This window comes from Cornus florida, unplaced genomic scaffold (genome assembly GCF_030987335.1).
Source record: "Cornus florida cultivar Cherokee Brave unplaced genomic scaffold, ASM3098733v1 CherokeeBrave_3.0.0_Hap2_Chr09, whole genome shotgun sequence".
Taxonomy (NCBI): domain Eukaryota; kingdom Viridiplantae; phylum Streptophyta; class Magnoliopsida; order Cornales; family Cornaceae; genus Cornus; species Cornus florida.
This window is the reverse complement of record NW_026775579.1, coordinates 83134940-83161773: the sequence shown is the minus strand read 5'-3', so window position 1 is coordinate 83161773 and position 26834 is coordinate 83134940. Positions and strand designations below refer to the sequence as shown.

The 26834-nt window shown below is 32.6% G+C and overlaps 1 protein-coding gene and 1 long non-coding RNA gene across 4 annotated transcripts; one reads left to right on the top strand and one right to left on the bottom strand.

Annotated features, from left to right (window-relative positions):
• Positions 1 to 238: 238 nt before the first annotated feature.
• Positions 239 to 3330, top strand: LOC132274707 (uncharacterized). Of its 3 annotated transcripts, XR_009470494.1 has the most exons (4): positions 239 to 537; positions 1313 to 1384; positions 2446 to 2776; positions 2865 to 3330. It is a non-coding gene; the product is annotated as an uncharacterized LOC132274707 (long non-coding RNA). The 3 variants fall into 3 exon arrangements; XR_009470493.1 differs by lacking the exon at positions 2446 to 2776 and having other exon boundaries at positions 3014 to 3330; XR_009470492.1 differs by having other exon boundaries at positions 2446 to 3330.
• Positions 3331 to 11198: 7868 nt separating this feature from the next.
• LOC132274706 (S-adenosylmethionine synthase 5-like) lies at positions 11199 to 13944 on the bottom strand. Its single transcript, XM_059776044.1, has 2 exons — positions 13682 to 13944; positions 11199 to 12707 (listed from the first exon to the last, which is right to left on the bottom strand). Exons 1-2 carry the CDS (start codon positions 13927 to 13929, stop codon positions 11516 to 11518), a joined length of 1440 nt encoding a protein of 479 aa, XP_059632027.1. The 5' UTR covers positions 13930 to 13944; the 3' UTR covers positions 11199 to 11515.
• Positions 13945 to 26834: the final 12890 nt, after the last annotated feature.

The following is a 26834-nucleotide window of genomic DNA, read 5'->3' as shown; positions in this document are numbered from 1 at the left end:
TTTTGAAATAAGTAAGAGTTTTTTTAATTGAAATAAATAGATTTTCATTCTCTATCAACTACTCTATGAACTAAATAGGTAAATTTTTAATATTAATAATAGAAGTACCACGTAAAAAGAGAGCGCTGGTATAAATGTAATAATACCAATTTTCCCCTTCCCTCCACTTTTTCCCTCCGCTGATTTATATATATAGAATATTTGGTGCCACTACGTCGTTTTGTTTGGGGCCATTAACACCATTGTATTCCACTTTCCCATTTCATTTTGCAATTACCCTAGCCTCGATCTCCTTCAGCCGCTGTCTCCCCTTCCATCACAGCCCTCTCTCCCTCCATCACCGGTCATCACAGCTCTCTCCTTCCATCAGTTAGCGTTCCAAAACCAGAATTTTAATCAGAAACCAACGCTCTAAAACTGGTGGCTTGGTTTAGAGAGACAAAGTCATTGCTACTGCACAGAGAGAGAGAGAGAGTCGTCGTTGGGGGTTTCCAAAACCTCGTCTACACTAACAGATCGGACCATAATTTTTTTTAGGTTAGTGACTGTTCGCCTTATGATTTTGATTACCTGTGTAGATCACTGTTCCAAAGATTGTTGTTATTCTGGCGATAATATTTAGTAAATTTAGGGTTTTATGTGGATTTGTTATTTGAAGTTTTTTAGTTTTCAGATTGCATTTGTGGATTTTGATGTGGTTGATTCGTTGTTTCAATTTGTAGTTAGGAGTATCTGTTCTGAGTTCTTACGTTTATAGTTTATGCTGGTTTTTTAATATGGTATAAACTATTTTTTTTTACAAAATATTTGATATCCAAAAAAATGCACTACTCTGTAGAATTTAATATTACCTTCCCAGATTTTTTTCAGGAATTATTTTTCTCCTGGTGCTTTTTTATTTTTATTTTTTATCTTCCATTGCATAAATGAAGATCATGGCGTTTAGGAATCAAAATCCTCTCTGGCCACTTTTCCCGGTGCCTGTGGTTGGTGAATTTCACCTCAATCAATGGTGAATTTTGCTATTATAATGGTGTAATTTCACCTGTAAGCATATAGTAGTCAAATTCAGACAAGTGAAATTGGTGAAATTCACCCACCGCAGGGAACTTGTGGGAAAACAGAAAACATGTCTGGAGAGGATTTTGATCCGGCGTCAAGTCCCTCGAGTTTTCCCTTATACTCGTAATGATGGATATTTTTTTTTTTTTTTTTAACCGATTCCACCATGTTGATTTAATGTTGATTTTTAAAAAGTATATATTAAAGTGTGCTTGTTCTTGATTTTAGTTACTATGTTTTTTTTGGTCAGAGAAGAGAAACAATTGGAGATTTGGCATTGCTGTTGTGGAATTCATTTAATACCATTTATATACTCTTAAAGGTATGCTCTTGCATGTGTCTTGACTTTTCTAGAATGATTCTTCACAATTATATAATTTTTTAAATTAAATTTGGTTAATCCTTGTTAATGTGAGACCTTCTTATCATTGAGATTCAACTTTTAGCCTATAATAATAAATCATTAGATAATTAGAGTTTAGAATGACCGGAACAGACATTTTTCGTTTTCACAATTTTGATTTTTCCAACTTTTTTTCCCCGGTGAAAGGTAAGAGTATCTGATTTAAAGACTGTACAAACAAGGCAAAAGCCAATACAGCAGCATAAGCTAATAAAACAAGGCTGAACCAACAAGGGACACAGCCAGAATGTCAGGCCTTACAAAGCAATGGCTATTAGGATCTTACATTAGGGAATTCATAATATCTGATATTTCTGATTGATATCACTTGTGAGTGAAATTTTTGAGAGATGCAAATTCATTCTCTTTTTCTTTTTCATTTTTTAATCTCTTCTATTTTTTTTGGTTTAATTACATTTCAACCACTGGTAGAAATTCTTGCCAGGTCAAATGTACAACCACCATATTGAGGAAGACCTACTAGCCTTATTCTTTATTAAAACCACTTTTATATTTCTATTTTATCAAAATGGATTACTTGAATAATGTGACATTTCTTGGAGAATTAGTGGACAAATTTAGCAAAACATGGAATGATTATGTTTTCTAATTATTTATTAAGTGTAAGAGAACAGTGAATCTTTGATTTTGGTGCACAAGGTCATGCCTGGGAAATGCAAGTTATGTTACTCTTAAAAATATATTTATTGTAATAAAATATAATATATAAATCCCGTTTTATTAGAGGAAGGTCATTTCATGTTATTGCAATTTTCTTACTAAATGTTTGTTTTTGAAATTGGCTCTCACTTTTACATGTTGCATCTGCAATCTCATATCACTTGAAAATCCCCCTCTGCCATTTCTATTGTGCCATTTGCTACCAATCTTCCATCTCAATTTGTATTGGTTCTCTCTTACATCTCAATTTGTATTGGTTTACTTTTCTTTTTGAATTGGTTCTCTCTTACATCTCTCAGTTTTGTGAGACAAGTACACACATCTTCCAGCTCTTGCATTCACTTAGCACTCAGAACCACCGAAGCAAAGCCTTCCTTATGCAATTTTTTGGCATTATTAATCAGTTCAGCTTTACTAGGGCCTCTCCTAGTAAAGCTGAACTGATTAGTAATGCCAAAAAATCTGATGAGGAGGCACGTGCTGCACGTGTAGAGTTGCTGGACACCATTTCAAAAATGCAAACTGACTATGACGACTAGTTGGAAAATTTACGAGCCAACCAAATTGGAAAATTTACAAAAACAGGTGGCTATGCTAATGCAGATGCAACAACAAAATTGTAACGGATAGGTATATTTATTATTAGTTTTACTCTTTACTGAATATACGTTTACTTATGCCAAGATTTCATGTATAATTTTGTTTTGTTATTTTGAAGGGTTCTGATTCTTTAAATGCTCCTAGAGTATCCCCAAATTCATTTTCTAGTCATGTCAATTCAGTTAAGGTTATGAACTTTAATTTCTCTTATATGTTAAATTTTCATTTATTATAATGTGCGCTTAATGAATTTATTAAAAATGTAAGGTAATTCAAATCAAATGGGCAAGAAGAGTTGTTGAAGTTGAAGTTGAAGATGGGGTCATGGCTATGCTTTCTGAATTTCTTTCGCCTTGGATGGGTTCTTTTTGAAAAAGTTATACTACATTTGTCAAAAATTCTTAATTCTTTTTGTGCGACATTTAGTAGCTTTATTTAGACAATTTGGATGGTATTTTTATAATGGCAGGTTAACTTGTGGTTGTATTAGTAGACATTTTGGCTTTTTGGATGACATATTTTGGGTTTTGGTTGACATTTACTAGCTTTATCTATTAGTAGACAATTTGGATGGTTGTTTTTCTTATTGAGAGCAGGTTAACTCGTGATTGTATTATGTAAAACAATTTGGGTGGTATTTTTCATATTGGCAGCAGGTTTAACTTGTGGTTGTATTATGTAAAAACAATTTGGATGGTATTTTCATATTGCCAACTTGTGTTATATTGGATGACATTTAGCAACTTTAACCTGGTAAAGATATTTTTATAAAAACAGCAATAAAGGGGAAATAAATAATATAAAACGACCCTTTACCAACGCTTCTTAAAGAAGTGTCGGTAAAGACCCTCTGCCAATGCTGGTAAAGGGTCATTTAAGCGATGGTAAAGGGTCATTACGCGTTCCTTAAGGCCTACGGACGCTGGAATCACCAACGGTCTTCTATGAGCGTCGGTAAAACGCTGGTAATTGAATTATAAACGTTTTTTTATTTATTTTTACCAACATTTTTGAGCGCTGGTGAAGAGCATAACGGTTGTAGTGTATTATGAGTAGTGAATTATCGTGAAAAAACCCAACAGAAGAAAAGCAGGATATGATCCTTGCAACACCTTTTTTACTATCTGTTTTTTTATTTTTTATTTTGTATAATGTTTTATTACTCTCATTTTGTTCTCCCTTTTTTGGTATTGTTCTGATTTGTTCCATTGCACTCAATAATTTTGTACTATTGTAACTTTACTTTAATCCTTTTTTTTATTATTATTTATAAAGGATTCAGAATTTGGTGATTCTCGAAAGTTGTGTAAATATATGGATCTAAGCATGTTTCCGGGTGAGTGATATATGCATCACAATTTTTTATTTAATTATTTATTTTCTATAATCTTTTATTTTCTTTAACTTTTGATTTTTATATAACTTTTTTTATAATGAAGAGACCTTTTAGCGATAATGATTTTTTTCTTCCAAATATTTCTTCAAAGTTATTTTCTAAATTTTATTTCATTGCATTATCTTTTACTTGGCATTATCTTTTACTTGATCGCTAAGAAAGTTGTTGATGGTAGTTCTTTGTGAGATAAGAAGATTATTTCACGTAGATCGAGAATGCTGGGATTATTTCGGTATATAATGGAGATCCAAGCAATACAAGGGATTCTTTCAAGTCAAAGATTAAAAGAGGGAAAATAGTAATTAATACCCAAATGACTCGAGCTCGATGGTGATGATCGGTAGTTGTGTATCACCGTCTTGCCTTAATGGTTGATTAAGGCTCCTATTTATAATACCCGTTCCTTTGGTCAATGTCTGCTAGTCATAGGGGCGAGCCCTCCCTTGCCTACGGGTTCGAGGACCTCTCCCCCTGACGGATGGGACATTGGCAAGTGACCCCGAGGCGCTTTGCCCCCCGGTCCGAAGAGGTAACGACGCTCCCTCTTTAATGTGGGTCCTGTCAAATGTTGTTTTTTCGCATTTAATGCACTGTCTGGTTTTACCTAGAGCTCGACCTTAGGTATCAAACATCCTCTCCCCCTTACACGAATTGAGGCGACTCTTTAAATCCCAGCCACTTGTTCACATTTCCTCATATTCCCGAATCTAGAGATGGGGAAGAGAGCCCCCTCGGGCCGAGTTCTGCCTTCTTGGTCCCGCAAGGTTCTATCCCAGTCCCACACCCCGATGCCTCTTCAATTCAGGGGCTCAAGGTGAGAGCCTAAAATGTCCGAGGTTCCATCTGCAAGAAGAAACCTTGAAGGGGGTAAGAAAGGTGGGACCCATCCGACTGGAGCGGGGTACCTCCACAGAAGAGCGAAGGGTGGCGACCCCTTCTTCGTTCAGCAAATTCAGTTATACGACAAGTAGTTCGAGATCACTTGATCCTTTCAAAGGGACGACAAACAAATATTGGCCAAGTGTCCTCTTTACAGAAATAGTGCCACGCTAGTGGGTGTCGTGACACCTTTATCAACAAAAGTAAGTTACTGTTGTAACACTCCCGCATTTTGGTCATTGAATTTGAATTGAAGGACTATGTTTGGCGGCATGAAATTTAAATTAGAATTGATGAAATTGGAGAAATTCTTTTTTATTACTTTGAATAATTTTTTTTTTTCAATTCTACCTATTTTAATTGCAATACTCTAATTCTATGCGAACAAACATTTTTTCAGAAATTTCAATTTCTTTTTTAATTTTATTGGAATTTGACTCTTACTACAAACCATATGGGTATTGAAATTCAAAATCCAAGGTTTTGGCTTTGTTTTTTCAGTATCTCGTTACAGTTAAAATAATTCACCGCTATAACGTGTACAAAGAGAGGAAGAGGTTTCATGGACTTTGCAGCTACAAAGGAAATACAATTTCAAATCTTTAAATTGTATTTGAAATTGTATTTCCTTTGTAACTGTGGAGCTCACTCAATTCACACTTGTACAATGCTGCCCTTCATACATTATATTAAATAACTATTTGATATATAAATATTTGCCATTCCCACCCAAATCACACCGTAGACCGGACTTGATAGTTGCGAATTACAGACTACTATTTATAGGCAACCCATCATCTTTTTTGAACGACCAAGATGCATTCTAATATAGGGTGGATATCGGTACTCTAGATCTATTTCCTAACTTCTCTACTCTTATCTATACATCTACGATGTCCTTCTATTCAACTCTAGATTCTTCTCTTGTGACTCTTGGTCTTGTGGTGCAAACACTATACTTGCTCAAAGTGTGTTTTTCGCGTGGCCTTAATGGCGAACGTAACACTGTTACTCACTCACATATTCTCTCAAACTAGGCTCACATATTCTCTCCATCATTAAATGAGATAACAAAATAAAATTTTATTAGAAACCTCTTCAGTATATTGATCTCCACCTTCATCACATTTCCATCTCTATCGCTCTGTCAACCTTATAAAGATAGTAATCATTTTGGTGTGACATAATTTATTTAATTCTTTATTTTTTTGGTATATTATCTATCTATGAAAATTCTATTTCTGCTTATTTAATTAGGAGTGCAAAATACTTGGAATATTTAGATGAAGTCAAGCTCCTGTGGCCTCAATTCTTTCTGAATATTTAGTCTTGCTCTATAAATAAGAGGCATCTCTACGATATTAAAATTAATGTAATAATAGTATTGCTTTATAACATCATTTTGATTTCTTGTGAAAAAATATGAGTAAACTAAACTTAAATTAATGTAATAATAGTATTACTTTATAACATCATTTTGATTTCTTGTGAAAAAATATGAGTAAACTAAACTTAGCTCTCCCATGATGTTTGATTCAATTACAACATTTGTCAAATTTTTTTTTTTTTTTTTTTTTTTTTTCAAAAATCTTTTGTGTCATATTTGATTACTTTTAAAACTGATTTTACCCATTTATATAATTACAAAAAGTAAAATATCTGACTATGTCAAGTTTGCTCGCATTAAAAAATATATATATATTTTTTCTTCCTTTGCCACCGCACCTCCCACCACACCATATATATATATATTAAAAAATATGTATATTTTATATATAAAAAGTATTTTAATATATATATATATATATATATATTAATATTTTAATATATATATAAAAAATATATATATATATCTATATATTTTTATGCTTCCACCACACCATAGGAACCAATCTCTTCAAACCCACCACCCTTTCTTGTTGTCGATCACTGTCACCTTCTTTCCCTCGTGGTACGAAAACCAATCAATCTCAAAATTAGGGTTTTGATTTGCAGCTTCAATCTAAAGATTGTTAGGCAAAATGATGCAAGCAGAATTTGAATTTCAAATTTCTGCAAGTTGAATTTATGTTTTTCATAAACTTTTCATATTTTGAAAGTTTTCTGATTTTTAAGTAGGTTTTTTTTTTTTTTTTTAAGCACCATCCTTATTTTGATTTTATTGTATATTTGGGAGTTACAAGGCTAGGATTGGAGAGAAATAAACTCTATATATAATGTCTTGTAATTGCTAGGGTTTGCTGTTTTAATAGAAGAGATTTTTTATTTTTTTTACAGCAAATAAAGTTTGATTTGCAATTCTCATTTTTCTTGCCTTGTTCTTTTATTTTGTTTCAAAATTGATGTAAAGGCAATTTGATTGTCTCATCTTGGTAAGAGCATCTCCAATGTAAAATGTTATTTTTGTATGCCAAATCTCTATTTTCAGAGGAGGTATAGTGTCAAAATGCTATATTTTAGCAATTCTACTCCAATTATGCATTTCATCCGAAATGCTATTTTTTGACACAACAATTATTCTTTTTTAACTACCATTACCAACAACCATTTTCATATTAAGCATGTTTGCCTTGTTAAAAAAAATAATTTAAAAAAAAAAAATTGAATCATCAAATCTAGCTATCAAAACAGCAAACATAACTTAGAAAACAGCATTGTTGCAATCATATGGTAGTCAACATAAACAAATAAATGAAGATTGAGCAATCATATGGATAGGTTAACAGCATTGTTGCAATCATATGGTAGTCAACATAAACAAATAAATGAAGATTGAGCAATCATATGGATAGGTAAAAATAACAGTAGAAACCTTAATAACTCCTAGTCATATTACTGAGAGCAAAGAATAAGAAGCAAAACAAATCCAGAAAAGTGCTCTAAATATTGCTCAGGTTTTTGTTCCACCACGGAACTGCAAACAAAAACTAAGTTGCAGCTTCACCCTTGGTGTGGAGTGATGAGATATGTTGTGATTATAGTCCTATAGGGTCTTTTTGTTTTATTAATTTAATTAAAATAATAAATTTACCGAAAAATATACTACTATTATATCAGTGTAATGCCACTATTTTATTGTTACACATTCCCTCAAAGTAACAATAAGCATAATAAACCAACAAATGTCATTGAATAAAAATGGTAACAGTAGCCAGTTATTTGATAACTAGATTCAATACTTAATTTTGAATTAATTAAATAATTATTGAATTAAATGTGCTCCTAATATCACTAAATTACGAGGAAGAGAAGTTTCATAGGACCTGCTATCTATCACAATTGCTTTACAGATGTGGACTCAAAATTTGGCAGCTGCTATATTTGAAAGGAGATTTGAGAATCTCAAAATTTGAGAGTCCATTTGAGAGTCCATTGGAGAACCCATTTCTTATCCACCTGAGAATGAGAGTTCATATGAGAGCCCGTTGGAGTTGCTTTACGGCGGCATTAGTTTGGTATCAAAGCTTAGGTTTTGGCTTTTTGATTGCTCAATCATGCCTCCACGACTACTACCGAGAGGAGGAAATTGTAATATGCAGGTTCTGACTGAACCCTAACCCAAGCAACACGAAAGCAAGATAGAGTTTTTCCAGAGAAAAATTGAGTTGTTGACTCAACTATTGGATCAACGCATTGTCAACCCGCCGGTGGATAACAATGTTTCGGTGGAAAAGGATGCGTCAGACATCAAGATTCGAGATTATAACAAAAAATTCGATCTTTTTTTTTTGCGTCGCCATAGATCATTCGACAAGCGGACTGATCGTTGTTAGCCTACAGATTTCAATTTTCAGATTTTTGTTTTTCATGAGGATAATCTTGAAGAGGAATTTGTTAATCCTTTTTGCAGCAATACAACACCTATTTTATTTGATGAAAGGTGTTGGGATGGCAACTTTGAGGAGGAAATTCTTGAATTTGCTGGATATCTTAGTGGAGAAGAAGAAGAAGAGGAAGTTACTATTGAATCATTTGTTCACTGGGTAAGCCTCCTATTTTTTATGAAGAACGGCACATTGAATCATATGAGTCAAGAATATCTATGTATTGGGATGAATTAGTGATCTTTGATAAGGAAGTTACAAAAAAAGAATCTCAAATTGAAGGAGATGTGGTTGATGATGAAGCTTTTGGATCCATGGGGATGAAAAAATAATGAATTTCACTTTTATGACATAATTTGGGATGAATTCTTGGAGCGCACTATAGTCAACGAATGATTCTATAGTAGCTTCAGTTTGGAGTTTTAGTTGAAGCAGCAAATAAAGTTTGCTTTGCAATTTATCATTTTCTTTTGCTTTTATTCTTTATTTTGTTTCAATATTATTGTGAAGACGATTTAAATATATCTCTTGGTAAGGCGGCATCAGTTTGGTATCAGAGCATAGGTTTTGGCTTTCCAACTGTTCAATCATGCCTCCACGACATCTATCGAGAGGAGAAAATCGTAGGATGCAGGATTCGACTACTGAACCCTTACTCAAGCAACATGAAAGCGAAATAGAGTTTTTGCGGAGACAAGTTGAGTTGTTGACTCAACTATTAGGTCAACGAGTTGTCAACCCGCCGATTGATAACAATGTTTTGATGGATAAGGATGTGTCAAACATCGAGGCTATTGCAAAAAAATTGTTCTATTTTTCGTGTCGCTATAAATCACTCGACAAGCGGACTGATCGTTGTTGGCCGACATATATCAATTTTTAGATTTATGTTTTTCATGATGATAATCTTAAAAAGGATTTTGTTAATCCTTTTTGCAACAATGAGATGGCGACTTTGAGGAGGAAATTCCTAAATTTGCAGGATATCTTAGTGGAAAAGAAAAATAACCACAAGAAGAAGAGGAACCTATTATAGAATCATTTGTTGATTCGAGTAAGCTTCCAATTTTTTATGAAGAACCGCACATTGAATCATATGAGTCAAGAATATCTATGGATTGGGATGATTTAGTGATCTTTGATAAGGAAGTTACAAATTAAAGGATACGTGGTTGATGATGAAACTTTTGGATCCATCGGGATGAAAAATAATGAATTTCAATTTTATGACATAATTTGGAATTAATTCTTGGAATGCAATACAAATGCTAGGCAATTGTTGAAAGAAAAATTAAAGTTAATTACGATTGTACCAAACCGGTCTAGTGCATCCCTGAGAAGGAAGTCCATCAATTCCATTTTTTCGTATTTAATTGCGATTAAAAAGTACGTTTGCACAATCATTTTTATAATTAAACACAAAAAATGTATTAAGGGACTTCCTCTGCATGGTAAAAATAATAATGAGCTGCCAAAACACACAAGACATTGAAAAATAAACTCGTTGCAATTCTCTCTCTATTCAGCCCAATGCCAGCAAGTAATGATCAGCAGTAGTTCATATAGTTTCACACATTCTCTCTGTCTCTCCAAGGTATGCACATTTCTGTGGAGTATTGTAGTGAGTTGATAGATTCTAAAAGGATAAATAGTTATAGTGAGTAGAAAAGATTAGAATAGTAGAGAATTTTGTAAATTAGCAAAAATTTAAAATAAACGAATATATATTATAGAATTGGATCCCTTGTCAAACCAATGTGGTAGTTAATATAAAATTAATGTAAATAGCTATAAATGTTTATTAATTGAAGTTTTATGTCAAGAGCAACTTCAGTAGTGTGTTAAAAAATTCTGTTTTAATCTTTTCTTTTCTACATGATGCGGGTTGGTCGTTATTAATAAATTTTTATTTATGATATAGTATTAATTAAGACCAAAAACTCTCTTGAACGGGATGTTCTGTCCTCTCTTTAATTTGAGGTCCAATATTGTACTGATTAATAATGCCATAACCAAAAATTTCATAGAATATGATTTTTAACAAAAATGAAAATTATTGATAAAGTATTATATCTTTATATCTCCCTTGGAATATTCAAACTTCTTTTGCTCTCTTTCCCCATTCATGTGTTCAATAAACTGGACTCATAATCATTAGTCCTACATTATGAATTTATGATACAAACTGTAGTGATCGATTCATAAAAGGGTTCGGTTCTGAACCATAGAGACGTACTTGAAAAAATTAGAACCGGAACTATAGAGCCGAATTAAGACAATCATCACTGTAAAATTGCACCTCAAAAAGAGTGCCATCTAGCAAATTTCTTAGAAAATTAATTGACAGATGAACTGAGAAAATGAACAGCTCCATTTGGAATTTTAAAATTAAATCATTCCCAATTGTTTCATTGTAAACAATCAAAATGGTAACCCATTACTCTCATGAGGATTATTCTCTCTCATTAAGAATGACATATAGAGACAAATCACAATATTCACTTCCCCTTCAAGGCTTCACCCTCACCACCCCTTAAGCCAAAAAACAAATTATATCAATTTTCTTTAATCAGAAAATAAAAAAAAATAGAACCCAAAAATAAAAATAAAAACACATTAAAGCGCAACCAAGGGTAGAGAGACAGAAGTGATAACATCCAGATTGGCATTTTAAGCTTGAGCCTTGTCCCACTTGAGCGGCTTGACAATTTCCCATGTGAAGTCGGGGTCATCCCTGCCAAAATGCCCATAGGCTGCAGTCTTCAAGAACCTGCCATTCCCACCCCTCTTGAGATCGAGGTTGATGGCGATCATCCCGGGCCTAAAATCGAAGTTCTCCTTCACAATCTTGAGAATCTCTTTGTCGGGAATCTCTCCAGTCTTGTATGTGTCTACGAAAACAGACAATGGCTCCGGAACACCAATGGCGTAAGAAACCTGGACAATGCACCTCCGAGCAAGGCCATTCGCTACAATGCTCTTTGCAGCCTGCCTGACAATGTAAGCTCCGCTCCTATCCACCTTTGTGGGGTCTTTACCTGAGAAGGCACCACCACCATGAGCACCCCACCCACCATAAGTATCGATGATGATCTTGCGGCCAGTTAGACCAGCATCACCGTGAGGTCCACCAATGACAAAGCGACCGGATGGGTTGAGATGGAAGATGGTCTTCTCATCTAGGTACTTCTCAGGAATAACATCCTTGATGACATGCTGTTTGAGATCAGCAGCAATCTCATCATTTGTGACAGTCTCGTCGTGTTGAGTGGAAATGAGGACGGTGTGGACACGAATTGGAACCATGGCACCATTGTCATTGTGGTACTCAACAGTCACTTGGGTTTTACCATCCGGTCTCAGCCACGGGCAGGTGCCGTTCTTACGGACATCAGTTAGGCGGGCACCAAGCTTGGTTGCAAGAACATGGCTGAGAGGCATCAGTTCAGTGGTCTCATCCGTGGCATAGCCAAACATATGACCCTGGTCACCAGCGCCAATCTCCTCGGGCCACTTTGTGAGATGACCATGGACACCTTGGGCAATATCAGGGCTCTGCTGCTCAATGTTGACAAGGACCTTGCAATTGTCAGCATCTAAACCCACATCATCTGAAACAAATCCAATCCCACGGCATGTGTCACGCACAATTTTCTCATAGTCTACATTGGCCTTGGTCGTGATCTCTCCAAAGACCATGACCATGTTGGTCTTGGTGCAAGTCTCGCAGGCAACCTTGCTGTCAGGATCTTGCTCTAGGCAGGCATCAAGCACTGCATCAGAGATCTGATCACACAGCTTGTCCGGGTGTCCCTCATTCACAGATTCAGAGGTGAATAAGAAAGTCTCCATTTTGTTTAAGCTGCAAAGCAAAATTAGGCAACAGATCTCTCAATTAAAGGTGCACAACAAACACAGATGAAGATTGAACATAGGCATGACTTGTGAAAATAAGGGAAATTTCAACAAAATATATTACAGTAATTTGTAGTAACATTTTTCTTCCCAAAACAATATACATCACTCGTGCGCGTCAAAATGAAGATTGAACATAGACATTTGCATAAACTAACAGCCCTAAAGTTCACAATTTTAACTAGTGCACCAAACAAAGTCATCATTGGTCCTATAGTAGTTTAAATTAAAATATATAAAAAATATTTACTTACAAAAAAAAATTGCATTAACAAGTAAACTCCACAAAGCTAATAAATAATCTTGATTCGGAATCTTTTAAGCTTTATTTTTTCAAATCCACATATATTTATATATATAACCCATATCTTTCTCCTTCTCCTTGTTTTACCATTTTGTGACACATAAATGCTCAATTAAACTAGAAAAAACCCTATAAAATTTTTGATTGTAATACATAGAAACAAATCACTGCCATACAAAAATAAAGTTTCTGAATTTAAATCTAATTTGTTAGAAACAATAGTTGCTCTGTATAGATCTACTAGGAGCAAGAGAAGCGACAATAAACAGAGCAATCTCAATACCCCATCTAAGCAAATATCAACCAATTCCATTAAAACATACAGCACTTACTAACCCATCAGACTTGCATGATTAAATTTCATTTCTGGACATCAGAAATGTAAATGCAACACTCTAATCCCAACTCCAAATGCTTAATTTGCTTTCTGAGGACAAAAATGGCTTATATTTATGCATTTGGAAGCAAAAAAACACTAAAAACAACAACTATAGAGAATAGCATAACATTTCTATTAAACCCAAAAGCACAAATCTAAGCTTCAAACATATCAAAACAAAGAAACAAATAAGAGCCCAAGAATTGAAATCAAAGAAGAAAAAAAATGGCTATGGTACCTTGTAGAGAGAGAAAGAGTTGAGCTTTCTATAGAGAGAGAAAGTTGTGTTGGATCTGCGAGTATGGGGTGTTGTGTTCCGGGATGGGCCGTGTTTATAGGCGAGGATCGAGTGGCCCTTTGGTCGTATTCTGGGCTAGATTCATTCACAGATGTGTGGTCAAGTAGATCGACGGCACACGTGATCTTTTGTGATTGATTCTCAGCCGTTGGATGCCCGTGTATTTTGCAGACGGCGATTTGCATCATCAGTCGGTGGACGAGAACGACGCGTTTACCGGCTATAGCCTGTAACCCAACTACCCAACCTGTCATCAGCTGGACCACTTTCGAGTCTTGTTACACTGTTCTAGTAGTAATAGGTGGCATTAAAGATTTATAACCATTAAAATATCATAATCCACTAATTAGATATGAGTTTTGAGTAAATAAGAAATACCTTCCATTTGTTTAAAATATAGTTGAGAATTTGAATTCCATATTCAAAGTTGCCATCAGATCTATGAAAAAGAATCGTTTCAATATATATTTTTTTTATAAGGGGTTAAAATCATAAAAACTCCTTTATTTCCAAAAACGTCATATAATCTTTTAATTATAGAACAAGTTTTTCAAAAATTATCATTTTGTTCCATTTTCATGACGGAACCATTAACTTGTTGTGAAATCACAATAATGTTGTTAATAGTATATTAATATTTTATTAAATTAAAATTATAGTGTGAGAAGGACAATTTCAACATTACGAATTATAAAGTTACTTTGGATAGAAAATAATGCAATTGTTGCATGTGATTTCATGTGATACGATCCCATTAGTTTTAGACATGAAACCAACTAGGTGAGGGTGATATGATAGACTTTTTTAAACATCAAAAATAATATGATAATTTCTTTAATTTAAGGAATTAGTTTATAATTTTTTAAAATAATGAATGATTTTATGATTTTAATCCTTTTATAAATAATAGATGCTTTTTAAGTTCTTAATTTTTAAGTGTTAATTATGAATTGAATCTTGTAATTGATTAAATTTCCAAGTGTTGAGTCTGAGCCTTAGCTTACTAAAAAGCTTTAGGAGAGAATTGTAACATCTAAGAAGTATATAATTCAAGACTAAGTACTAAATAGAGTGATCAAGTATAATTTTTTTAAATGGATGAATATGATTTAGCTAATATCATAAATTATTGGTCTAATTTATAAAAAAAATATTTTAATTTATAGTACTACCTCCGTTACAATAAAAAGTGTCCAATTTTAAAAACTGTGACTCATACAATTCTAAATGCACGATAATTTTTTTTTTTTTTTTCTTTGGGGGACGGAGGGAGTATTTAGTTTATAGCCATTGGCGGAGACACTTGGTGAACAATGGGGAAGCAACCCTCACTCAACTTTTATATTTTAATTTTTTACATGCATTTTTTTAGTAGTTGTAAACACCCATCTGGTCTAAATTTTTTATGACTTGTGTTCTTGTGGTTGGATTTTTTTTTATTTTTTATTTATTACCTTGGCAACAAATATACGCATACAATTACGTATTCTTATGAGAATTTGAACTCTCGACCTTCTATTTAGAAGGTGAATAATACCACTAAGCTGCATTTTTTTTTTTTTTTTTTTTGTCCTGGTTGGATTTCAAAACAAGAAAATTTTCAAGAATAATTATCCATTTGTTAAATGTATTAATCAGTATTTATGTTTTTTTTTTTTTACTAACATGCCAGTGATTTAGAGGTACCAGACCCCTGCTTTTCAAAAAGAGGTCAAGGGTTCATGCCTCATTGAAAGCGCGTGTGAGTACCAAAGTTTTTATTTTTTATATTCACTAATTTGATTTTTTTTATATAATTATTTTACTAGAATAAAATCCTAGCCCCACCATGGTTGATAGCTTGATGAAAAATTATTGGATCAGTCATGCTAGCTTAATGAAAATTGTAAACTTCAATGAGTCTTATAAAATAATTCCAAATGAAAAGAATATAAAATTATTAAATTAGACTATGGAGGACTCAAATAAAAAAGAAAGCAGTTATAATAAATAAAAAAGTTAAAATGAATATATTTGACTTCAAAATTTCAAATGTAACATTCCTCTCTTTGAAAATCATTTCATCTAGAAAAAATCTGCATTTGAAAAAAAAGAATAAAAAAAGAAAAGAATTGAATCTACATATAAGGTACTTCTACAACTTTGACAAGTAAGGTTGGAATAAGCTTTCAACCTACGGGATCTTGACTTTTAGGTCAAAATATCAAAAATTGGTTGGACCAGACTAAACTTGATGTGACTAATGTAAGAATCCCAAATCTTAAAGATCATTGTTTTTTTTTTGGTTTTGGTGGGAGGGTTGGTAAGTCATTTGGTATACATAGTTTTGATGGTAACATATACCAAACTACCAAGTTGAGGATAGAATTGAGAACGTAGTATCTTGTTGGGGTAGGTAGATTTGGCAAACATTATAGAAAATTGGAAAATAAGCATAGTCTACTAAGATTGAATTTTTTTGTTGATGATACCAAACAAAAATGGGGTGTTATCTACCTTGTACACTTTTTTCTGATTGTTTACAATTTTTCATCAAACCTCTCTTCCCAAGTCATGTGGGCATCACATTTTCATGAAAAAAAAAAAAAAAAAAAAAATGCATTCTTATAAAAATTGGACAAAGAATAACATTTCAATTTCTATTTAGACTCTGTTTGTTTGAATGTAAAAAAAAATTTAGATTTTTTTTTTCCCTTTTTCGATGTTAATTGTTGTAAAATATTTACAAAGAAAAAAAATAAAACCTAACAAAAATAGCTTACCCATCAATTTTTGACAATTTATTTTACACGCCCACTCCATGGACTCAACTTCAACATCGACCTAAACCTTTATTAAACACTAAAAAATAAAAATAAAAATATATATTTTACCTAAAAAAAAATAAAATTTATATCAAAACATACACAGCCTTAATGTGAAATAACCAATAAAAAGTTGATTCTAACTTTATAAACATGGATCGCAACTAGAGGGGAATCGTGTAACTATAGGGGAATCGTGTACTGCATGCAAAAACCATCTATATTTATTATATATCTATATATTTTTCAGGACATTAATGTGTTTCTATATTATTTTTTAATAATAAATTTATATGTTCCGTATATATGTTTCTTTTTAGAATAACACAAATTACTTATTTATTATCCTTTTTTATTTTAAAATTAACATAAAATGTTTAGAATAGTTTCTATAAAACTCAAATTACCTATTTAATATGAGTTTTTTTAATAAAAGGAAATCAAATTAAATAAGAATATATATATATATATATATATATATATATATATAAAAAGGAAATCAAATTAAATAAGAATATATATATATATATATATATATATATATATATATATAATTTAGTCTTTCTAATTAAACAAGGAAGTCTATATCTATATAATATTATTAAAAGTACAAAGCATTTTAGTACATTAATGTGTTTCCGTATATTAAAGTGTTTAAGTATATTATTTTTTAATAATAAATTTACATGTTCTGTATGCATGTTTCCTTTTAGAATAAAACAAATTACCTATTTATTATCTATTTTATTTTAAAATTAATAAAAGGTGTTTAGAAGAGTTTCTATAAAATTCAAATTACTTATTTATTATGAATTTTTTTAATAAAAGAAAATCTAATTAGATAAGAAAATATATAAAAAAAATATAATAAATTAGTATTTCTAATTAGACAAGGAAATATATATATAAAAAATATAAATAATTTAGTCTATTTAGTCTCCACATTTTTTCTAATTTTATAAATAATATATAAATAAATAAAATATTAGTAAATTGTAGTAATAAAAAATAGTCTGGATTTTGATATTAATTTTTACTTTGTTAAATATTAATAATAAATAAGATTTTACTCACGGTAGGTTTACTAGTGTGTATAAGAAAGGTGCAAAATCTTACAATTTTAATAATGTTCACTATTCCCTGTGCAAATGAATTATCTTTTGAATTTTGTAGTCTGTATTGGAAGCAAAATAAGAATTGTCAAGATCATTTGTATTATACATGGAACATTATTGGTCAGCTTTGAATCTTACATCCTTCAAAACAGCAAAAAAACAACATTGAACTTGGAATTATTAGGAGAAAATTAGGGTTTGCTAGAAGCAAAAATGAGACCTTCAGTCGGCTTCTAGCAGCTAGCACAGGGAGAAAGACCTCAAAACTTTTCAACCAATATATTCATCATAGTTGCGGCCGCCAGCCCCGCCACCTCAATTCCATATGGTAAGGTCAGTGGCATGGATTCTCTATTTCCATTTGTTTCTATTACACTACATTTCACCTATTGTGTTCAACTTTATTTTTAAAATCCGCTTTCATTTCTTTTTATTTTAGTTACCTTTATCATTCTTGAATACCCTCCAAAAAAAATTAGTCTTTTCGGTCTTATCGGCCCATCTACAAGTTTCCGTTATATGTGTTAAAACTGTTGGTAAAATATATGCTTAATGTGACTTTTAAGATATAACAACCTTTATACTAATATGTCATGAGATAATTAACAATATGCTAATAAATCATTAATTAAATATGCAACTCTATATTTAATTAAATATACAAAATAAAGCAATAAAATAATAATAATATGCAAGGAATGAACCTGGACCGAGGCTAGTATTGGATACTATGTCCTTAAGACAGATTCGCCCCGCTATGGTGCTAACGGACTCAGTGGCGTCTATCTCCCAGGATACAACGGTCTACATCCACCAGTAGCAGCACTACAAACTCATGGATACGGCGAACCTCCTCCGTGTAATACTCTCTCTGACTCAAAAATGCATCTATATACTATATAAATGCTGAATTGGGTGTAATCCGAACCAAATGGTTCGGACCAATCTTAATATAGCTCGATGAAATTGGATTAGGATCGAAGTGGCTCGAACCACTTAACCTAAGGTTTGAACCCACTTGGGTTGGGTTCTAGTCTAGCGAGGGAGATAGAAGAAAATGAAAATGAATAATTTGCAAATGATCCAAAGGGGGGTATTTATAGAAACAGAAATGCCTTTTCTGATTGGGTGCGTCTTTTCATCATTGGACACAACCATTACAATAGGTTGCAATGGTTCACATGGTGTCTATTCACCACTAGACACATCCATTCCAATAGGTTGCAATGGTTCACATGGTGTCTGTTCACCAATAGACACATCCATTCCAATAGGTTGCAATGTGTCTTTTCGAATGGGTGCAACCATGGGTCATGATGGTTCGAAAAAAGGTGTAACCTTTAGAAAAACTAAAATATGGTTTTTTTAATTTAAAAGGTGTAACCTTTTAGAAAAACTAAAAAGTAGTTTTTTTAATTCAAAAAACCAACCACCCAAAAAAACCTACTCATTTGTAAAACCCATTTAAATAAGCCCAGCCCAAAATTAGGCCCAATCTAAAATTCCAAAAAAGAATAATCTGGACTTTACAATTAGGCCCAAGCCCAAGCCCAAGCCCAAATCCTAAACTCAGCTTATTTAAATTTCAATTTGTTTCAACATTTTTTCCATGTGGGACAAACACTTCCCACATTTTGCATACCTATTTAGGCTTATCAAAACACTACACTTTAGAGCTAATTTCTCATTCATCCAGAAACGGATTTCAGAAAGTAAATATACCACGTTCATCTCCTTGCGGAGAGAAACGTGCTTGTCTAGAGATCTGTAAAAAATTAGTAGCAGAATCTATTTCAAATCTCATCCAAAGTTTATGTTTTTAATGCCCCCATTTCTAACAATCCCCCACATGAATGGAAATTTGCGTAAAATGCAAAAGATGATCATGCAGACACTAGAGAGAGTATAATCGAAAAGTTACTGCATCAGGATAGGTGGCTTTTGGCTTTGAACCTTCCCTAGTGTATTGCTATCGGATTTACTAGCTAACCAGTGAACGCGATGTCTTGAACTGTTCAGCCGTTTGTGTAAACCAAGACAATAACAAACACACAGTAGCTTTCCTCACAAAGTTGGTTCTCATTGTTGTGTTCATTTTGGCCCTGAACAAGTCCTGGTATTCAATGAGTGCTCTAGAAAACTTAGCCTTTATAGTTCTCATAGAAGCGGCCTTACTTCACACTCATATAGGTGACTTCTTATTAAGAGTATCCTACCAAACCCCACTTGAATTTTCAAGGTATAAGAGTCATTAAAAGCGTAGCTTATCCTGATCATCGCTGTAGGCAGCACTGTCTCATCATAGAAATGGGTAGAAGATTTATATCTTCCCAGTGCTTCTGGTGAGTCACTCAGAATTTCTGTTGTCCCTTTGAACCTAGATCTTGGGATCTCCAATCAGCTAGGTTGGGTTTCCATTAAGGTGACTCGTTAGCTTTCGGCTTTAAACCCTATTCCCCTCGATGAACTGTACAATTGCTCTCTAGTACAACCTTTAATTTTATATGTGGCCACAAGGTTGTGTTTAGAAATATTACACTCTGCAGAGATTTCTCCAGGTGAGAGCAACTGTATACTTTGTGCCCTAAAATTGCTTATTGTTAGCAATATCATTTTCTTTAGTGGCACAGGTGTAGACTTACTTTGAATTTTCCTCTAAGTGAAGTCTATTGACTTCCCTATTTAATTTATTCAAAGTTTCTAACTTTGAGTTATATTAAGAACATAGAACTACGCCTTTAATATAAAAGACATATCCACTATTGGATTTGAAGTCTTTAATATCCCATATACAGATTGCATCACTGTTACACCTCCAATTTAGTTAGATACCTCGATCTATGCAATATTGGATTTAGGGTGTATCTCAATTACCCAATTTATTGTTTTTTAGTGATCCGATCCTGGATTGAAAATGTGCAATTAAACACAGTTATTAAGTTGCCTTGCAATCTCAACCAATGATATACTTTGGTTAGTATATAAATTTGAGATTTACATCTACAAAAGTTAGCTAGGTTTTTGTTATCATAACTAGTATTATCTCAATCTCACTTTATTGAGAATATACTATATTATCAGATGTTAAATCTTTCATATCAAATATACCAATCAGTATATCATTTATATTTTAAGGCATACAATGACTTACGCATCACATTTATGTCATTGTCTCGGTAGTAGCTTTAATCCATTCAAGGACTTATAAGCTTACACACTTGACTTTTCAACTGGAACAAATAACTCAGCACTTCAACTGAAAAAAGAACTCTTCTAGTTGTTCCATAATATTTTCCTCGTAAAAAATAATATACACGTACTATTGTTATAATAATATAAATGATTTTTGGTTCTATCCTAAAGCTCTTAGGACTTGGAACCCCCCACATTTATAAGTATTTCTGTTAAGATGCACGTACTATTGTTATAATAATATAAATGATTTTTGGTTCTATCCTAAAGCTCTTAGGACTTGGAACCCCCCACATTTATAAGTATTTCTGTTAAGATGAGTGACTCGTAACAAATTTCATCTATGGATAATATCTCCCCACAACTTTGGGATAATCCTGAAATTTTATCTCTAATGTATTTATTATGATTTTTCAACTATGAAAGTACCATATATTAAATACTTCACTTCATCTACCTTTTCAAGGTTCCATATTCGCTTCTCAACAAGCATATATAATAGTCTCTAGTGCATATGTACTCACTTTATCTTTAGCATATTCTTATAATAATTCACCGACATTACCGTGAATTAATGCTAAAGATATTAATTACAATGGGTTCTAATTAATATTTGCTTTTACTTCTTTTATATTTGTAAATTGAGTTATTCATGTTTAGGTTCATGTTAAGTCAGTCATATTAACATGTTATAACCTTTCATGTGTCACACATCACATAACTCAATCATTTAAGCAAATAATTATCTTATTATTTAAGCTTTGGATACAATCACCACAGAGTGAGCACTCACTTCTTAGCTATCATTACTAGTCAAAAGTGAGTTCTTAACTATCATTACTAGCTTAGATTAAGTACACTCTTCTCATATTTCACTACTAGGTTATGATGAGCACCCACTTTTTAGCTATTACCGCTAGCTTGAAGTTAAGTTTGTTTAGCTATCAATTCTAGTAGTTCATAGTTTTAGTACATACTTATCTAAGTAGTCTACCTTGGTAGTAGAGTAATTTGTTTTAAAGAATATTCTTCAAAAGCTACTACTTTATAAGTAGTATTATTCCCTCTTACATGAGCAGATATGATGAATAGCTCAAATAGCTTATGGCTAAAATAGCTACTCATCACCCTCGTGTTTTTTACTATCAAGTTGAGAGCTAGAACCAACTAACAGATTTTCCATCTTCCTCTTAGGTTCTGTGCACCTCATTAATCATTTTAGCTTATAGCTAAGCTACCTTGTTTGCAACTCAGTAACATTTTAGCTTTTAGCTAAATTGTACATTAGAGTTAACTAGTTTGATTTAGCTTGTCTCAGTGTACTAGCTTAGTGTATCCATAATATTAAACTCTTTAGAGTTATCGAAAAATCTTTTCTTATTTAGCCCATTCACAGCTATACGTGTCTTAGACACTAGTATAGATCTTTCTCCCTTGACTATTGGAAGAATTGACATACTTAGACTAATCAATTTTTGTCTGTTGTATTAAATACACAAACCAGTCATGAACTCATACAAAATTAATAATATCACACATTAAATAAGCTATATTGTAAAATTAAATTACTACGCACACTAAGTAATTCAACCACATATCTCAATATTATAATTTCAAATAATAAACTTTTGTAAAAATAATATTGAATTTGCATAACAATATAGTTTCATATTATATCACATGATTAATTATATCACATAATTAATTTAAGAAAAAAAGATTTGTGGCTCATTCTCCAATAAACATACTAGAAAATTAGGACCAAAAGATGTAGACGTTCTAGCCTACAAGAAAATGATATGCACTGATGTTATAACCTATCAAAGGTTTTATGTAACGATCCACTCCATCACATAGTATGATATTGTCCACTTTGGGATCAAGCCCGCACGATTTTATTATTGGGTTTTATCTCAAAAAGCCTCGTACCAATTGGAGATAACACCACTACATAAAATCACTTTACCTTTCCCTTACGTAGGTGGTGTGGGACTGTGCACCTGTAACTTGCTCAATGTGATAACATGTCAATGCCTCTTGCACCCGCCCACGGCACACCCACCCACAAGGTTGCCACATTATAGGTCTCACTTTAACTTTCTTAGGAGAAAGTACAACCTTAGTTAGACACCCCCACATTTTTAAGAATTTATAAGAAGGTCTTCGAATTTTTTATAATTCATATGGTGTCACATTTCTAAGGTTTCATCTTTGCTTCGTGGCAAATACACATAACGGTATCTTGTGCAACCAATGATAAAAGTAACGAAGTATCTTTTTTCACCTCTAGTTGATACATGTTTAAGGTAATGTCATATACTTCATAATATCATATTACAAAAGTAAATAATTCAACCAATATTGAATAATTCAATAATCCACTTATATAACATGCTTCAATTTCACATAATATTGAATGCATTAATATTTAACATATTATCATATAATAATGTATATAACATTATTTTATCATATCTCAACTATTAGTATAATATCTACTTGTTTATATCTTAAATAGAAATATATAATAAAATCTACGCAAGGAATGAATCTGTCTTAAGATTGTTGGTAAAATATATGTTTAATGTGACTTTTAAGATATAACAACCTTTATACTAATATGTCATGAGATAATTAACAATATGCTAATAAATCATTAATTAAATATGCAACTCTATATTTAATTAAATATACAAAATAAAGCAATAAAATAATAATAATATGCAAGGAATGAACCTGGACCGAGGCTAGTATTGGATACTATGTCCTTAAGACAGATTCGCCCCGCTATGGTGCTAACGGACTCAGTGGCATCTATCTCCCAGGATACAACGGTCTACATCCACCAGTAGCAGCACTACAAACTCGTGGATACGGCGAACCTCCTCCGTGTAATACTCTCTCTGACTCAAAAATGCATCTATATACTATATAAATGCTGAATTGGGTGTAATCCGAACCAAATGGTTCGGACCAATCTTAATATAGCTCGATGAAATTGGATTAGGATCGAAGTGGCTCGAACCACTTAACCTAAGATTTGAACCCACTTGGGTTGGGTTCTAGTCTAGAGAGGGAGATAGAAGAAAATGAAAATGAATAATTTGCAAATGATCCAAAGGGGGGTATTTATAGAAACAGAAATGCCTTTTCTGATTGGGTGCGTCTCTTCATCATTGGACACAACCATTACAATAGGTTGCAATGGTTCACATGGTGTCTATTCACCACTAGACACATCCATTCCAATAGGTTGCAATGGTTCACATGGTGTCTGTTCACCAATAGACACATCCATTCCAATAGGTTGCAATGTGTCTTTTCGAATGGGTGCAACCATGGGTCATGATGGTTCGAAAAAAGGTGTAACCTTTTGAAAAAACTAAAAAGTGGTTTTTTAATTTAAAAGGTGTAATCCTTTAGAAAAACTAAAAAGTAGTTTTTTTAATTCAAAAAACCAACCACCCAAAAAAACCTACTCATTTGTAAAACCCATTTAAATAAGCCCAGCCCAAAATTAGGCCCAATCTAAAATTCCAAAAAAGAATAATCTGGACTTTACAATTAGGCCCAAGCCCAAGCCCAAATCCTAAACTCAGCTTATTTAAATTTCAATTTGTTTCAACATTTTTTCCATGTGGGACAAACACTTCCCACATTTTGCATACCTATTTAGGCTTATCAAAACACTACACTTTGGAGCTAATTTCTCATTCATCCAGAAACGGATTTCAGAAAGTAAATATACCACGTTCATCTCCTTGCGGAGAGAAACGTGCTTGTCTAGAGATCCGTAAAAAATTAGTAGTGGAATCTATTTCAAATCTCATCCAAAGTTTATGTTTTTAATGCCCCCGTTTCCAGTAAAAACCATCTATAAAAATACTCTCTTATCTTCTTGTTATGTGCCCCAAAATTTCCAAATCATTTTAAAGAATATTAGGCTACTCATTTCTATAGTCACCCATACATATCATGGTTCGTAGGTGTGGTATCGATAATGATAACCGTTGTACTCAAAGTGTAACGGGCTCTAACGAAATGTAAACCAATCGAATCGACAGATTTATAGGAATGTATAACGATATCGAACTAAAAAATAATTATGAACCGACCGATACGTTACGTATTGACCAGTATAACTAACTATAGTATATATAATTCTCGTTGTCTTATTTGAAATTGGATTATCCGTGGCAATATGAAAAAAAATAAAGGTTTAATTGGAGTCTTTGAAACCTTATTTTGACCGAAGCCACAGACACTGTTGACTGAGTCACTTGGACCCATACGCTTAGTTGAAGACTCGGAAGGCCAAATGAAATTAAACACATGATTCATGTGAAAAAGTATTACGTATTATTCAATTCATTTTCCTGAGGTATGGGAACTAAATTTTCTTATTATTTTCTTGCATCGAATTCAAGTCTTTTTATTTATTTATTTTATTATTTAAGTTAGTGTCTTAGTGCACTCTCTGTTGGTAAGATTATTCACACCCTTTCCCGGGAAAGCAACATCATATCCTGCTTCACTGCCGATGAATTAACGTTGTAAGATAGGCGGTTTGAATCTGAATTTGTTGCAATGAAAAATGGTAACACAAATGAAAAATAAATTCAGCTGCAAAAATAAATGAACAAATAAGATAAATATAGTCCCAAGGATATGTAGATTGATTATTGCATGAAGGAGCAAAATATTAACATTAGAAAATGTAAGAAAGTAAAAATTAATTGATCAAACCTCGTCCGAAGGACACAGTAGGCTTAGGAGAAAATTAATATAATACCTTAAGAGCTAGCAGTTTTAGTACTCTTTGATATAAATTGTAGTGCAATATATATATAAATAAAATACTCCTTTCGTTCCAAAATGCTTGTTCATTTTTCTATTTTGAGATGTCCTGAAATACATGTTACATTCAAAAAACGAATGTACTATTTTTTATAACATTACCAAATTATACTTCTGGCTAAATAAGTGTACATTTTATGGAGTATTATCAAGAGCGAATTCATAAATTGTCATTGTCAATGGGGTGAACTAATATTTCTTTGAGTGGACTAATATTAGTAATACTATAAGTTTTTTTTTTTGGGCGCCCACCCCTACATCGGCCATTCAGTATTATTTTGAAAATTCACTCTTATTATAAAAAGTTGAATTCCTCAAATAGGTCAAGAATTTTGGAATAGTGGAAGTGCAAATTGTCAACAACTAATTAAGCAATGGGAATATATAGAGAAATAATGTACTTACAGAAGTGAGAAAATATTAATTTGCTACTCGGCACGGACCGGACTTCGCTCCAACCTCACCCTGGATTTCGCTTAGTTGTGTTTGATAGAAGTAGGGATGGCAACGGGGTAGGTTTGGCTAAACCCTACTCCGCCCCGTTATAAAATTCGTCATACCAACTTCACTCCTACTCCGGAACGTGTTTCTAATTAGTATACCATCCTCATTCCTACTACGGTAGATAAAATACTGATTCTGTCCCGCGTACTCCATTTAATTGTGGGGTGGGGCAATTTATGCCACTTTTATTATGTTAAAAAAAAAAAAAAACTACTAACTAGATCAATGTGATCAAATTAGGCTAATAAAATAATTGGCCCACCTATTAAATTACTAAAGTAGTGATTATTAATATATGAACTGACACTTCCAATAAAATAACAAGCTCTTAAAAAAATTAAATATATATTTGAATTAATTTCATTGATACCACCTCAGGTTTGCCTAAATATTACCCTCAAACATCTTTCGAAAAATAGCTATCACTTAGGTTTATTTTTATTTTTCCGTCACAGTCTCCATTAAAAATATAAAAAAAAAAAAACAATTTTGTCCTTAATTTTTAATCCCATTTATTCCTAAATACCAAATTACTTAAATGATCATTATACTCTCATTATTAAATCCACCTAACACTACCACCCGCATACCCACCAATATACGGATCCGGCGAAAAGATAA